The sequence below is a fragment of the Thamnophis elegans genome, chromosome Z (genome assembly GCF_009769535.1).
Source record: "Thamnophis elegans isolate rThaEle1 chromosome Z, rThaEle1.pri, whole genome shotgun sequence".
In the NCBI taxonomy this organism is placed as follows: Eukaryota; Metazoa; Chordata; class Lepidosauria; order Squamata; family Colubridae; genus Thamnophis; species Thamnophis elegans.
The window spans coordinates 110,951,289-110,965,068 of NC_045558.1; the positions used below are offsets into that span (position 1 = coordinate 110,951,289).

Genomic DNA, 13,780 nt, shown 5'->3' on the forward strand with positions numbered 1-13,780 from the left:
CTTCTCCCTCTATCATCCCCTCCCTATCTCCTTTCTTCTCTCTGTCCTCTTTCCCTTCTCTACTTTCCCTTCCTCTCTCCTACTCTTCTCTCCCCTTTCCACACTTCATTTCTCTCCTCCTCTTCCTGCTCCTACCCTCTCTCCTATCCCTCTCTCCTTCTTTTACCATTCTCATTTTCTTCCCACTCTTCATCTCATTTGCTTGGTGTATTTCAGCTTCTGAGCAAACTTCATTTTATGTTGATGGTATTTGTAGTTCCTTTTCAAGTTACATATTTAATTTTAAACCTATATTTTCCTCCTTTAAAAAAAAAGAAAATAGAACAAAAAAGTATACATATATAATCATTGTACTTTTAACCCCCCCCCCCCAGCCTAATTTTGGTCGAGATGTAGACCTGGTTACAATTCCCAGCTATTGTCATCATTATCTTTATATAATTATACATATTTACATGCCTCCAATTTGTGATCCTACCTTTAAGACTGAATAGTTTCCCATTATAAGTGTGTTTCAAGTTCCCTCTCCAATTTTTCCATGTCTTGGATTAGATTACCTTTAGTTGTTTATGAATGGCAAACCTTGCTGTTCAATATTCATTTCAATTCTCTTAATCTATTGTATAGAATAACAAACGGTAAACATCTTGCTTTATTTCGTCATCTTAAAAGTTGTATGTATATCCATGTTTCATATATATAACCCATGCTTAATTGTCCTTCTGTTGTCATTTCCAGTCAATTTGCCACTGAGTTTAATTATCATGTATAATAGTGAATGGCAAACCTCTGCTTTACAACCTCCCCATGTCAGTTTCATATTTATCCACATTCTATATATTTTGGGCTTTGTTTAGTTATCTTCCATTAATATATTCAACCAGTTAGCAACTCCATTTTATTGTCATGTTTTTGACAACCTCCCCACATCAATATCAATATCATATTTATCAATATTCCATATATTTCAACCTTTGCTTAACTATCTTTCCATTATTACATTCAATCAATTAGCAACTAATTGAGAGCCAAGGTGGTGCAGTGGTTAAATGCAGCACTGCAGGCTACTGCTAGATCAGCAGGTCAGCGGTTCAAATCTCACCGGCTCAGGGTTGACTCAGCCTTCCATCCTTCCGAGGTGGGTAAAATGAGGACCCAGATTGTTGGGGGCAATATGCTGACTCTCTGTAAACCGCTTAGAGAGGCCTGAAAGGCCTATGAAGCGGTATATAAGTCTACTGCTATTGCTATTGCTATTGCTATAACTCCATTTTGTTGTCATATTTAGAAATAAAACCCTTATCTTAGTTTTATATTCTCCCACATAAAAATTCCTGGTTATCTGATTTTTTTTCCTAGTAAGTCTTTTGTCCCACTTCTCTACTCTTTCTCTCTCCCTTCTCTTTGCTTTGGCACATCCACTCTCTCCAACTTTCCCTAGGTCACCACAAAAAGGATGTTTTTTTATTTCTCTTTGTTGGGGCAAACCTCTCCCTTCAATTTCCCTTATACCACTACAACATCAACCTCTTTTGTCTGCCTTTTGTTTTCCTCCATTTCTACTTCTTCATTATCTTGCCCCTCTTGTCCCCCTTCTTCTTTGAATTCTTCTTTAGATATATGCTTCGCTGGGTTCACAATTCTATTAAGTTTGTTCATTTCTACTGCTATCGGGGAAAATGATGGGAGACATCTTGGTTCTTTCTTAATATCCAGTTCCAAGATTGCAGTTAGTTATACAAAGTCTTATTTTAAGGGTCTGGTCCACCTTAAGTTTTAGCTACTGTGAGACTGGAAGTGAAGCTAGAGCCATCTTAATCTTTTCCAGTAAAATAAAAAGATGAAAGGGGGGGGGGAGGAAAAAAAGGAAAGAAAAAAATCCTAGCATTTTCCAGTTCTTGTCTCTGTAATAATTCTTCCCCCTGTCACCTTCCATCTCCAATCAGCCACAGCTGCTCAAAACATATCAATTAGAATAAACTTATAAAGAGCTAGATCCGCATACGTGTCTCTTTTGCCTCCTGCTCTTCCAACTTCTGGTTTATGGTAATTGGTTAGTTAAAACTTCCCACACAGTCAAGGTTAGGTTATCTGTTATCAGAAAAAAAGAGATAAAAATACTTGGTTTCTATTTGATATCTGAGACAAAATTAGAGTTTATATTGAGTGGGTTCAGAAGAAGACACACTTTTTTCTTGATAATTTTAGCTGGAAGAAATTCAAACAAAGTAAAAATATTGGTTTCTGTTTAAGATCCAAAACCAAATGTAATGTTTATAATTATGGGGATTTGTAACTGCTCTGCTTTCTGTTCTTCTATTCAAAAGTGCAGACAAAGAACTTCGGGCGGCGGGGGGGTATTACAACCCTCAACCTTTCTTTCTTCTTTTTCTTTTAGGAAAAAAAAAAAGTCCCAATCTGACCATCAGTATTGTTTATGTTCTCAAATTTTCTTGGCCTTTTCTAAGTTTAATTTATAGTTGTGGGTTAGACAAATTCTCTTATCAGGTCTTTTATCTCTCCCAGTCTCTACCTGTTCCAAACTTATTTTGACAAAAAAGCCAGCATCTTGTCTGTGATGAAGACTGCCACCCCGACTCCGATTCATAGGCAAATCTGTTGTGTCTCTCAGGGTATAATGACACACTGCCCTTCTTTGCCCCCACATCCAGAGAGGGTTCTGATTCAAAAGAATCTTCGGAGATGGTTTGTCAGACAGGATTCATGTGAGACTCTTAGGAGCCCATATCACCCACATCTATTCAACTGGAGAACTTCCTGTCCAGCAATTTTCTTCTATATGTATATTTATTTTGTAACATTTTTAATTGTTTTATAATTGCTAATCACCCAAAGTCACTTGGTTGATATGGGCAAGTATAGAAATTAAATTAAAAGGTAATATATTAAAATTAAAAGAAACTTTCAGATTTGGGTGGCCCATTTCACTAGGAAAGATACTGTATATTATTATGTCAATGCAACCTTGCCACAGAGAATCTGAATGATTTCCCCATTTCCATGTTCCTATGGTAATGTTCAAAACAGTAATGTTCAAAAGGGTTGTGCACCCTTGTGATTGTTTTGAATGATTACTTACAATGCAGCTGGAAGAGATAATTGAAGAAAAACCTTAGTGTATGATATTTTATACAATCATTGAATAAAGTCCTCTGTTCTTTCTTATTATTTTTACATCAATACAATAACTCTATCTATTGGAATCCTTTTGTTTCTGTATGATTAGAGTTTACCTTTTTCATCAATTAATGATTTCATTTTGTATTTTGATGGTATTAAATATTGTTGTAAGAGAGGTACCTTCAGATTCCTTGGGTCTTCACCAAATGCAATCAGCTACTCTAAGGTATTTGTCTATGGGGAGGGAAGTCAAATCTGCTGCCAAAAATGCACCTTCTTTCAAAAAACAGTTTTAGCCAAAAAAAAAGAGAAGAAGATATTTTTGAGATTATGTCTTTAAAAGTAATTGGATCTCATTCCTCAAGGAAATTTTATGTACCTCAACTATTCTGTTTCACATACATATAAAGTGAGTCAACTCAAGCTATTTCTCTTTATCATTGCTGCTCATAAAGTGACTACAGATAGCAGGGTTTGGGGTGGAGGGCCTGGACATGAAGGAATTCACTATAGTTGCTCTAGCCACAAACAGAATCGTTTCGAGTTTGTGCTCTTCCTTGCTAACTACCTTCAGAAGTCACTCATGAACAATTTTAAAAAAAAATGATGAGTCTGGAAATACATGAGTGAGTGTCTTAAATCCTTAAAATAAAAAAAATGAACATAGTAATTAGTGTTTATAATTTTTAAGAGTTTAAAATAAACAGCAAAAAGAAAGGCAACATTTAACCTACAGAAATTGCTAAATGGACTAAGAATAGCAATAGCAATAGCAATAGCAGTAGACTTATATACCGCTTCATAGGGCTTTCAGCCCTCTCTAAGCAGTTTACAGAGAGTCAGCATATTGCCCCCAACAATCTGGGTCCTCATTTTACCCACCTCGGAAGGATGGAAGGCTGAGTCAACCCTGAGCTGGTGAGATTTGAACCGCTGACCTGCTGATCTAGCAGTAGCCTGCAGTGCTGCATTTAACCACTGTGCCACCTGTTGGAATATTGGAATTTTGAATATTAAGATTTTAAAATTACTGAAGGACAACATTATTAGTGGTAGCATCAGTTCTACTACTAGTACTAATAATGTTACCTAGTTTAGGTAATAGAACAGAATATAGAATAGTATTCTTTATTGGCCAAGTGTGATTGGACAAACAAGGAATTTGTCTTTGGTGCATATGCTCTCAGTGTACATGAAAAGACAAGATACATTCATCAGGAATCATAAGGTACAACACTTAATGATAATCATAGGGTACAAATAAGCAATCAGGAAATAATCAATATCAAAAGAAATCGTAAGGATATAAGCAACAAAGTTACAGTCCTGCAGTCATAAGTGGCAGGAGATGGGTGATAGGAATGATGATGAGATTAAAAGTAATAGTAATGCAGACTTAGTGAATAGTTTGATAGTTTTGAAGGAATTTGTTTAGCAGAGTGATGGCAGCATGAATCAAGCACTCCAAGATCCCTTCCAACTCCGTTATTCTGTTATAAATACACTCCTGAAATATAGTCAGTACAAAACATCATTTCACAAATATTATATTTTCTCCTATTGGAAGAAATGTCCATTTGGGTTCAGTTCCAAGAGGGAAGAAAGACACTGGAAACATGGAGACTGCTTGGAAAGATGGTTTAATGGTGGACAGGACCACATGGGTTTCTTGGTCCTGGGGTAAAAAAAAAAAGGTCACAGATGCTGAGAGTGCCTGGGTTTTGTACCCTCTCTGGGCTTTGAACTTCCTGAAGCACAAGAAGAGTATCATAACTGGTTGCTATTAGAAGTCATAGCTAGCTTTGTAGGTTGTCTCTGTGTCAGGTTTGGTTGAATCTTGCTGGGTGATGCAATGAAGGGCAATTGAATGGCTCTGCCTGAAGGAGGTAGAACTTTGTTATGTAGAATAGACTGGCCCAGACCTTAATGGCCCATTAATGAAGGAGGGGTTAGTTTATGACTCCTTTTTAGGGAAAATATTCTGCCCTTTTAATATTTCCTAAAATATTTCATTCTTCTAGGAGAGGGGTGGGTGTTAACTTACAACACTCCTAAAACAGAAAGTAACTACGATGGGCTTTCAAGATTCTGCTTTTGTAACATTTCTGAAATTCTTGTGTCATTTATTGTAATGATGGTCTAGCTTGGAAGAATAATACTTTTTAAGCTCAATAATGGAAAATGTGTACAGAATCCTTAAGGTAAAATTAGTGTCTTGAGGTTTGGGGAGATGAATTATCCTTGATTGTGATATTCAGATATTGGGGGGGGGGGGTGTTAAACTGAGAATTTCCATTATTGGAAATAAATGTTGGCTGGATTACATGATTTATAAATATGTAGGGATCTGAAAATAAATGTACAAGTCCAAATTAATTGGGTTTAGAGAAAAAGGGGATAAACAATCAAATATAAAAATGATGAAAATTTGGGGGAAATTGATTGATAGCCGAAAGATTATCAGAAAAAATGAATGAAATAATTTTGAGTGATGCAAAAGTTAACAAAAGGTTCTGAGCAGTATATGATCTATTGAAAACAAAGAATGTTTATTTAAGGACACAAAAACGGAAGTTTAAAAGAGCATTGTTCTTTACAAAGGGATATATTTTCTTTATTACAATGACTATTCATTTGGGAATATGAGATTTGTTGTGTTTCCCAGGAGTGACTTTGTAAAACACAACAAACCACAGAGATAATGCAACTTGTGTCAAAGATATCCTGGGTAAAATTCCATTTATTCTCAGTGAAGTTGGCAGATTCTTTCTGGAAGCAAAATAAGCAGAAGTAAGTACTGTAGAATATTCGCTAATTCATCCTAGTCCTCAGATCTTCTTCAGTTATGAAATAAGAGACATTTAATAAATGTTGGATAATTTCAGTTGATCTAAATAGTTTAAAAAAGGATATTGATATGGTTGGTTTAATATTTCTGGATTAGTATATCTTAAACAAATATGTCCAGAAATATCATTATTGTAAATGATATCAGGATGCATTTTTTCTTACAGTATTTGTGATATGTGGAAGAAGATAACTTTCTAATTATAAATAATTATTTATAAAAAGCTTGAGTAGGTTAGAATAGATTATCATCACTAATTAAAGCAGAAATGACCAGATAATTGGTTTTGTTAGAAGAATTGAGGACAGCAATCTAAAGGCACAATATCTTTATTTTCAAAAATTCTTTTATTTTCCATGTTTTAATGCACTCTAATACATAGGACAAATTGGCATTTATTCATTTTTCTTTGGCACATGTGGATAAAAAGGCCAGATGCAATGTAAACAAGTTGCTAACTTCAATGAACCATAATCATAGTAACTTTGCTTTTTTATTATATGTAAGATTCTCTTTGGTTACACAGACTATGATGAAATTTAACAAGTAAATAAAAATCAGAATAATGATGCTTGATGTAGTGTCAGAGCAACATTTAAAATTTTTGCTGTAGTAATGCAATTTGAAAGAAATCTTTTTAAGGATTTAATCAGATTATTTTAAAGTAGTTTTTTGCACCTGATTCTAAATGGAGTTCTAAACTGGAAGGACATACTGCTGAATATATAAAAGTAAGAACATCTACTTCAAGAGGGTTATTTTGAGAATCATCTGGTCATACCAAAGTAGTTAATCTCACATTAAAACCAAAATAACTCAATCAAGTAATTGTAATCCCTTGTCTATAATCCTATCTCCACCTACCTATACTGACAACAGAAACTTTCTTTGGACCACCAAACTGGGATCAAATGCTATAGGATAGAGTAGAAGGATTTCACCTGTATTCAGAAACACTGCATAATACTGTAACACAGAGATTGAGACTGAGGACTCTATCCTGACATTATCCTGAATTTACATTGATGGCTATAACACCTAGCTTTCAACAGAAAACTATAAAAGCTGTGTAGGCTCCATTATTCTAAATGAAATTAAGCAACTCTTTATTTTCTTTATTTCTTCAGATGAAGACATGCCAAGTGATGATTTTCTTCTTAATAGGTAATCCTCTACTTACAAGAGTGATGAAGGTACAACAGCACTGAGAAAAATGACTTACGACTGTTTTCACACTTACGACCATTGGAGCATCCCATGGTCATGTGATTTAAATTTGGATGCTTGGCAACTGACTCATATTTTTGACAGTTTGCAGTATCCCAGGGTCATGTGATCATCTTTTGTGACTTTCTGATAAGCAAAGTCAACAGGGAAGCTGTATTTATTTAACAACTGTGTTATTAACAACAGTAGTGATTCAGTTAACAACTGTGACACAAAAGCCATAAAATGGGGCAAAAGTCACTTAACAAATCTTTCACTTCGAAACAAAAATTTTCAACTCAGTTGTGGTCATAAGTCAAGGACTACCTATAGTCAAATAAATTAATATAATGTTGATATATACTTTTTGTGTTTGTATGTGATTTGTAAACAGAGTTCTTTCCCAGTCAATTACTTATCAAATATGTTAATGTTCCAAAAATTTTGTGAAGGGTGTTTTGGAAGTAAAACAAAAACAAAAAAAGCTTTACAAGTTCTATTATACGATAGTCTGAATTTCTAAAATAAAAAAAAAAATATTTTCTGAACAAAGTTAATATCTCCTTAACATCTCAATCATGGAAAACTCTTTTATGTATTACTCTAAGTAATAATACTTTTGCATATATGGATATCAATGATGTGTTTAGCAAGATCATTGTCCAAGATTTGGTACCTCTATTGATCTCTAATCATACTTTGTTTTTATCCAGAACAATTGAAATAAAAAGAATGGCCAATCAATCCACTGTGACTGAATTCTTTCTGATGGGATTTTCTGATGACCATGGTGTACAACTTCGCCTTTTTTTCTTACTTCTCTTCATTTATTTGATAGCTTTGATTGGGAATTCACTCATTGCATTTGTTGTGATCCTGAACCATCACCTGCACACCCCTATGTATTTCTTTTTGGTTAACCTATCATTGACTGATATTTGTTATATCACAACCACCATCCCCAAATCAATGGCAGTTTCATTGACAGATAACAAAACGATCACTTTTCCTGGATGTATGACTCAAGTGTTCTTAGTTATTGCTTGTGTAGGTTCTGAGGTTGCCTTGCTCACCATCATGGCTTATGATCGTTATGTAGCTATCTGCCGTCCTCTACGATATAGCCTTATTTTGAACTGGGGTGCATGCAGCCAAATGGCACTTGCTTCCTGGATTACATCCTTTATCCATGCTTTGTTGCAAACCAGCCTAACTTTTCAATTAAATTTCTGTGGGTTGAATATCATTGGACAATTTTTTTGTGATGTTCCTCAGTTACAAAAGATTTCTTGCACTGATACAAAACGTAATCAAATTTTCATGTGGATAGTTGGATTCATTGCGAGTTCATTTTGTACTGGATTTGTTTTTGCCTCTTATGGTTATATCTTCTCAGTTATTTTAAAAATTCCATCCAATCAAGGAAGATATAAAACTTTCTCAACTTGCAGTCCACACTTGACAGTCTATTCTTTATTTATCATTACATCTATGTTTTCGTACTTGAGACCACAAAATCTTTCTTCTCCCACAATAGATTTACTGTCTGCTGTATTGTATGCAGTGTTGCCTCCTGTTCTGAATCCCATCATTTATAGCTTCAGAAACAAGGATATCCAAGAGGCTGTGTGGAAAGTAATGTCTAAATCTAAACTGGCATGTTGGGTATTCTGCAAGTCCTGTTATCCAAGGAATATCTGATGACTATAGCCAGGAGACATATTTTGCTGCTGTAGTCCTTGCCCTTTGGAATATCTTTCCTTCAAAATTAAAATGGACTTAATCTTTTTAGACATTTGTACGGTTTTAAAAACATCCCTATGTGCCTGGTCCTAGTTTTACTGATATTTTTACTGACAATTGTTAGAGTAATTTTCTTCTATATGTATATTTATTTTGTAACATTTTTAATTGTTTTATAATTGTTAATCACCCAGAGTCACTTAGTTGAGATGGGCAAGTATAGAAATTAAATTAAAAAGTAATATATTAAAATTAAAAGAGACTTTCAGATTTAGGTGGCTCATTTCACTAGGAAAGATGCTGTATATTATTATATCAATGCAATCTTGCCACAGAGAATCTGAATGATTTCCCTATTTGCATATTCCTAATCTTGATTAATGTTCAAAAGGGTTGTGCACCCTTGTGATTGTTTTGAATGATTACTTACAATGCAGGTGGAAGAGATAATTGAAGAAAAACCTTAGTATATGATATTTTATACAATCATTGAATAAAGTCCTCTGTTCTTTCTTATTTTTACATCCATACGATAACTCTTTATCTATTGGAATCCTTTTGTTTCTGTATGATTAGAGCTTACCATTCTCATCAATTAATGATTTCATTTTGCATTTTGATGGTATTGAATATTGTTGTAAGAGATGTACTGTCAGCATTCCAAATATTCAAAATTAAATCAGAGTCCAAGGCAGAACTTTACTCAAAGTTCCAATTTATTAAGAGAGACATGTTGGCACATCTGTGAAAAATTGAATCTGAAAGCTTCCTGGGTTTTTGCATCCAGTTGAAAGTTCATGATCTTGCCCCCACACCCACAAGTTCATAACATGATCCAATTTTCCACTGTCACGCTGCAGTTCCACCCATCTAGTTCTGGTCAGGTCCAGAGGTACAGAGTCAAAGAATTACCTTGGGCTTCTAGAAAGGAACTTTTTATTTTGACAACAACACATTCTACTCCTTACTATTCCCCATCCCAATTCCCCACTAATGAAAAAGCACAGTAAAATAAGAGAGAGTGTCGCAGGCCAAAGATTCTAAAAGGAATATGACTGCAGGCCTGACAGGCAGCTTCTCCTCAGAAGAAAAACATTTCCTGAAAAGAGAATAACATAAATGTTAACATAACAAAATTAACCACCTCTTCCCCCCCCCCAAAGGGGGGTCCCTTTGGCTTATCGGGAAACTTCTCATGGAATTGTTTTACTAACTTCTCCACTTTTAGGTTCCAGTTTTTCACCCAAGTAGCTTCAGACAAAAGGTAACCTTTCCAATGTACTAAATACTGTAAGCGACCCATATACAACATGGACTCTACGATTTTTTCTACCTCATAATTGTTTCCTCCTCTATCACTGCAGAAGAAGGGAAAGCTTGGGTGGATGGTCTTATGCCAGACCCAATTACTAGAAGCAACATAAGCAGAAATAAGTACTGTAGAATATTCACTAATTCATCCTAGTCCTCAGATCTTCTTCAGGTATGAAATGAAAGACACTTAATAAATGTGGGATAATTTGCAGTTGATATGAATAGTTTAAAAAAAGGATATTGATACGGTTGGTTTAATATGCTGGATTAGTATATATTAAACAAATATGTCCAGAAATATCATTATTGTAAATGATATCAGGATGCAGTTTTTCTTACAGTATTTGTGATATGTGGAAGAAGATAACTTTCTAATTATAAATAATTATTTATAAAAAGCTTGAGTAGGTTAGAATACATTATCATCGCTAATTAAAGCAGAAATGACCAGATAATCGGTTTTGTTAAAAGAATTGAGGAAAGCAACCTAAAGGAACAATATTTTTATTTTCAAAAATTCTTTTATTTTCCATGTTTTAATGCACTCTAATTCACAGAACAAATTGGCAGTTATTGCTTTTTCTTTGGCACATGTGGATAAAAATGCCAGATCCAATCTAAACAATTGCTAACTTCAATGAACCTTAATCATAGTAACTTTGCTTTTTTATTATATCTAAGATTCTCTTTGGTTACACAGACTATGATGAAATTTAACAAGTAAATAAACATCACAATAATAATGCCTGATGTAGTGTCAGGGCAAAAATTAAAATTTTTATTGTGTTAAGGCAATTTGAAAGAAATCTTTTTAAGGATTTAATCAGATCATTTTAAAGTAGTTTTTTGCACCTGATTCTAAATGGAGTGCTAAACTTGAAGGATATACTGCTGAATATATAAAAGTAAGAAAAGCAAGACAGTTATGTTGAGAATCATTTGGTCATATCAAAGTAGTTAATCTCACATTAAAACCAAAATAACTCAATCAAGTAATTATAATCCCTTCTCTATAATCCTATCTCCACTTACCTATACTGACAACAAAAACTTTGTTTGGACCTCCAAACTGGGATCAAATGCTACATGATAAAGTTAGATGGATTTCACCTGTATTCAGAAGCACTGCATAATACTGTAACACAGAGACTGAGAACTCTATCCTGACATTATCCTGAATTTACATTGATGGCTAGAAAACAGAAAACTATAAAATTGCTGTGTAGGCTCCATTGTTCTAAATGAAATTAAGCAACTCTTTATTTTCTTTATTTCTTCAGAGGAAGACATATCAAGTAAGGATTTTCTTCTTAATAGATAATCCTCTACTTACAACAGTGATGAAGGTACAACAGCACTGAGAAAAGTGACTTACGACTGTTTTCACACTTACGACCATTGAAGCATCCCATGGTCATGTGATTTAAATTTGGATGCTTGGCAACTGACTCATATTTTTGACAGTTTGCAGTATCCCAGGGTCATGTGATCATCTTTTGTGACTTTCTGATAAGCAAAGTTAACAGGGAAGCTGTATTTATTTAACAACTGTGTTATTAATTTACCAACAATTAACCTATCATTGACTGATATTTGTTATATCACAACCACCATCCCCAAATCAATGGCAGTTTCATTGACAGATAACAAAACAATCACTTTCCGTGGATGTATGGCTCAAGTGTTTAATTATTGCTTGTTTAGGTTCTGAGGTTGCCTTGCTCACCATCATGGCTTATGATAGTTGTTTAGCTATCTGCTGTCCTCTGTGATATGTGCTGTTTTGTATGCAGTGTTACTTATACAAAACAATGTTTCCTCCAGTTTTGAATCCCATCATTTATAGCTTTCGAAATAAGGATATATCTCTGAGAAAAACAGCACGAATAATTAAAAGAAATTTCTTATCCTAAGAGATTACTTTTCAATGTGAGACACATTGCATTAAACTTTTGGATATGGTAAAAATGATTCTACCTTTGTTTCTCCTGCACTATAGCTATACAGTTACTTTACTTATGGAACATTTCACAACATTGCTTTCTGGTTTTGTTTGTTGGATATGATTACCTGCCTCAACCAATTTATCAAACAGTTTCTCACAGAAATAATCACCCACTCCTTGAGGAGGGATGAGCCGATGTCGCGATGACATGACCTGCGATCTTGAAGTCCCGACATCACAGTTGATACTTTTGCCACTGGACGGTCCATATGGACCTAAACCGTCCCGCAGAGATGGTGATCGGGAAGAATATGTCTTGCTGATCTCAGGTATCCCGCAAAGTCCCTGATTGATCCAAGAGAAGTTCTTTTAGCCGACGACAAAATCGCAGCCACAAGCTGATGAAGATGGGACAGCTCCGGAATGGAAAGAAACAGAAAGAGAAAGTGTGTACAGCTGGTGATGAAATTTTACTGTTTTAAAAGAGACTGCCCGAAAAAAACCTTAAAGGTAAATTAAATTTGAGAACAGAAGAAATAAGTGATGAAATTAAGCTACATTGGATTGAATTGGACAGTGTGTTATCTTTCTTTTTAAATGCTATTTTATGGATGGAATTTGCGCAAAGCTTTTTAAAGTGAATGGATTAGTTTTTCTTCATCTACTTTTTTATTTTTGTAACCTATGGATTAAAATACTTTTTTTTTTCATTTCTATAAGAGTTTTTTTCTGTTTTCTATTTTGTTTCATTTAAGAATTTTACTTTTTTAAAAAACCTGGAATACAAAAAATATACAAAAGGAGTACAAAGAGAGCTGTAACATTAGAGGGAAAGGAAGCAACATTGCCACTTGGAAGCTGGAGGTTTGAGCCTTGGAAACATCCAACTTTCACTTCTTTCTTTGATCTTTCCGACTTTGCGCTTTATGACCTTGCAGCTTGTTTACAGAGAGTGATAAGAAGAGCATGGAGTATTTATGCTGGTATTCTTTTGAACCTTATTGCCATCTGAAGAAAAGTGAAACAAGATCTTATTGTGAGAGATTATAAATGAATTTGTGTTTAATCTAATAAAAAGCCTTGAAAGCCAGGGTGGCAGTGTTTACCAGTTGGAAGAATGGCACAACATCAACATCAACAAAAAAACTTTAACATTGCAACAGATAATGTTTGAAATTCAAAAATTATTAGAAGTATCAGAGAGAATTGAGGAGAAACTGTAAAATCTAGAGCATATAACAGCAAAATATGATGGGGAATCTCAATTGAAAAAGTGGAGGCTAGAGTCCTAAAAATTGAAGAGAAAAACAAGCACAAAGACAAGAAATTTATTGACATCTATGGTGAATGGAGTGTGGTTGGAAATGCAGAGAGTGCAATATGGAGTGGGGAGCTAGATGACCAGGAACTCTACCCCAGATGGCAAGGTACAGAAGAAGAAAAAAGAGAAAAATTGATGGATTTAAGAAGAGAAATCTTATCAGAAGCACCATTGATGACCAAAGATATGCTGATTAAAGAAACAGATGGAGGGTATCGAGATTATATAAGAGGTGCAACAAGCAATGAGCTGCAAAGAGAAG

At 34.5% G+C, this 13,780-nt stretch overlaps 1 protein-coding gene across 1 annotated transcript; it reads left to right on the top strand.

Moving 5' to 3' along the window:
* Positions 1–7,918: 7,918 nt before the first annotated feature.
* LOC116521439 (olfactory receptor 14A16-like) lies at positions 7,919–8,896 on the top strand. The gene has a single exon (XM_032236113.1). The coding sequence runs from the start codon at positions 7,928–7,930 to the stop codon at positions 8,894–8,896; it is 969 nt and encodes a 322-aa protein (XP_032092004.1). The 5' UTR covers positions 7,919–7,927.
* Positions 8,897–13,780: the final 4,884 nt, after the last annotated feature.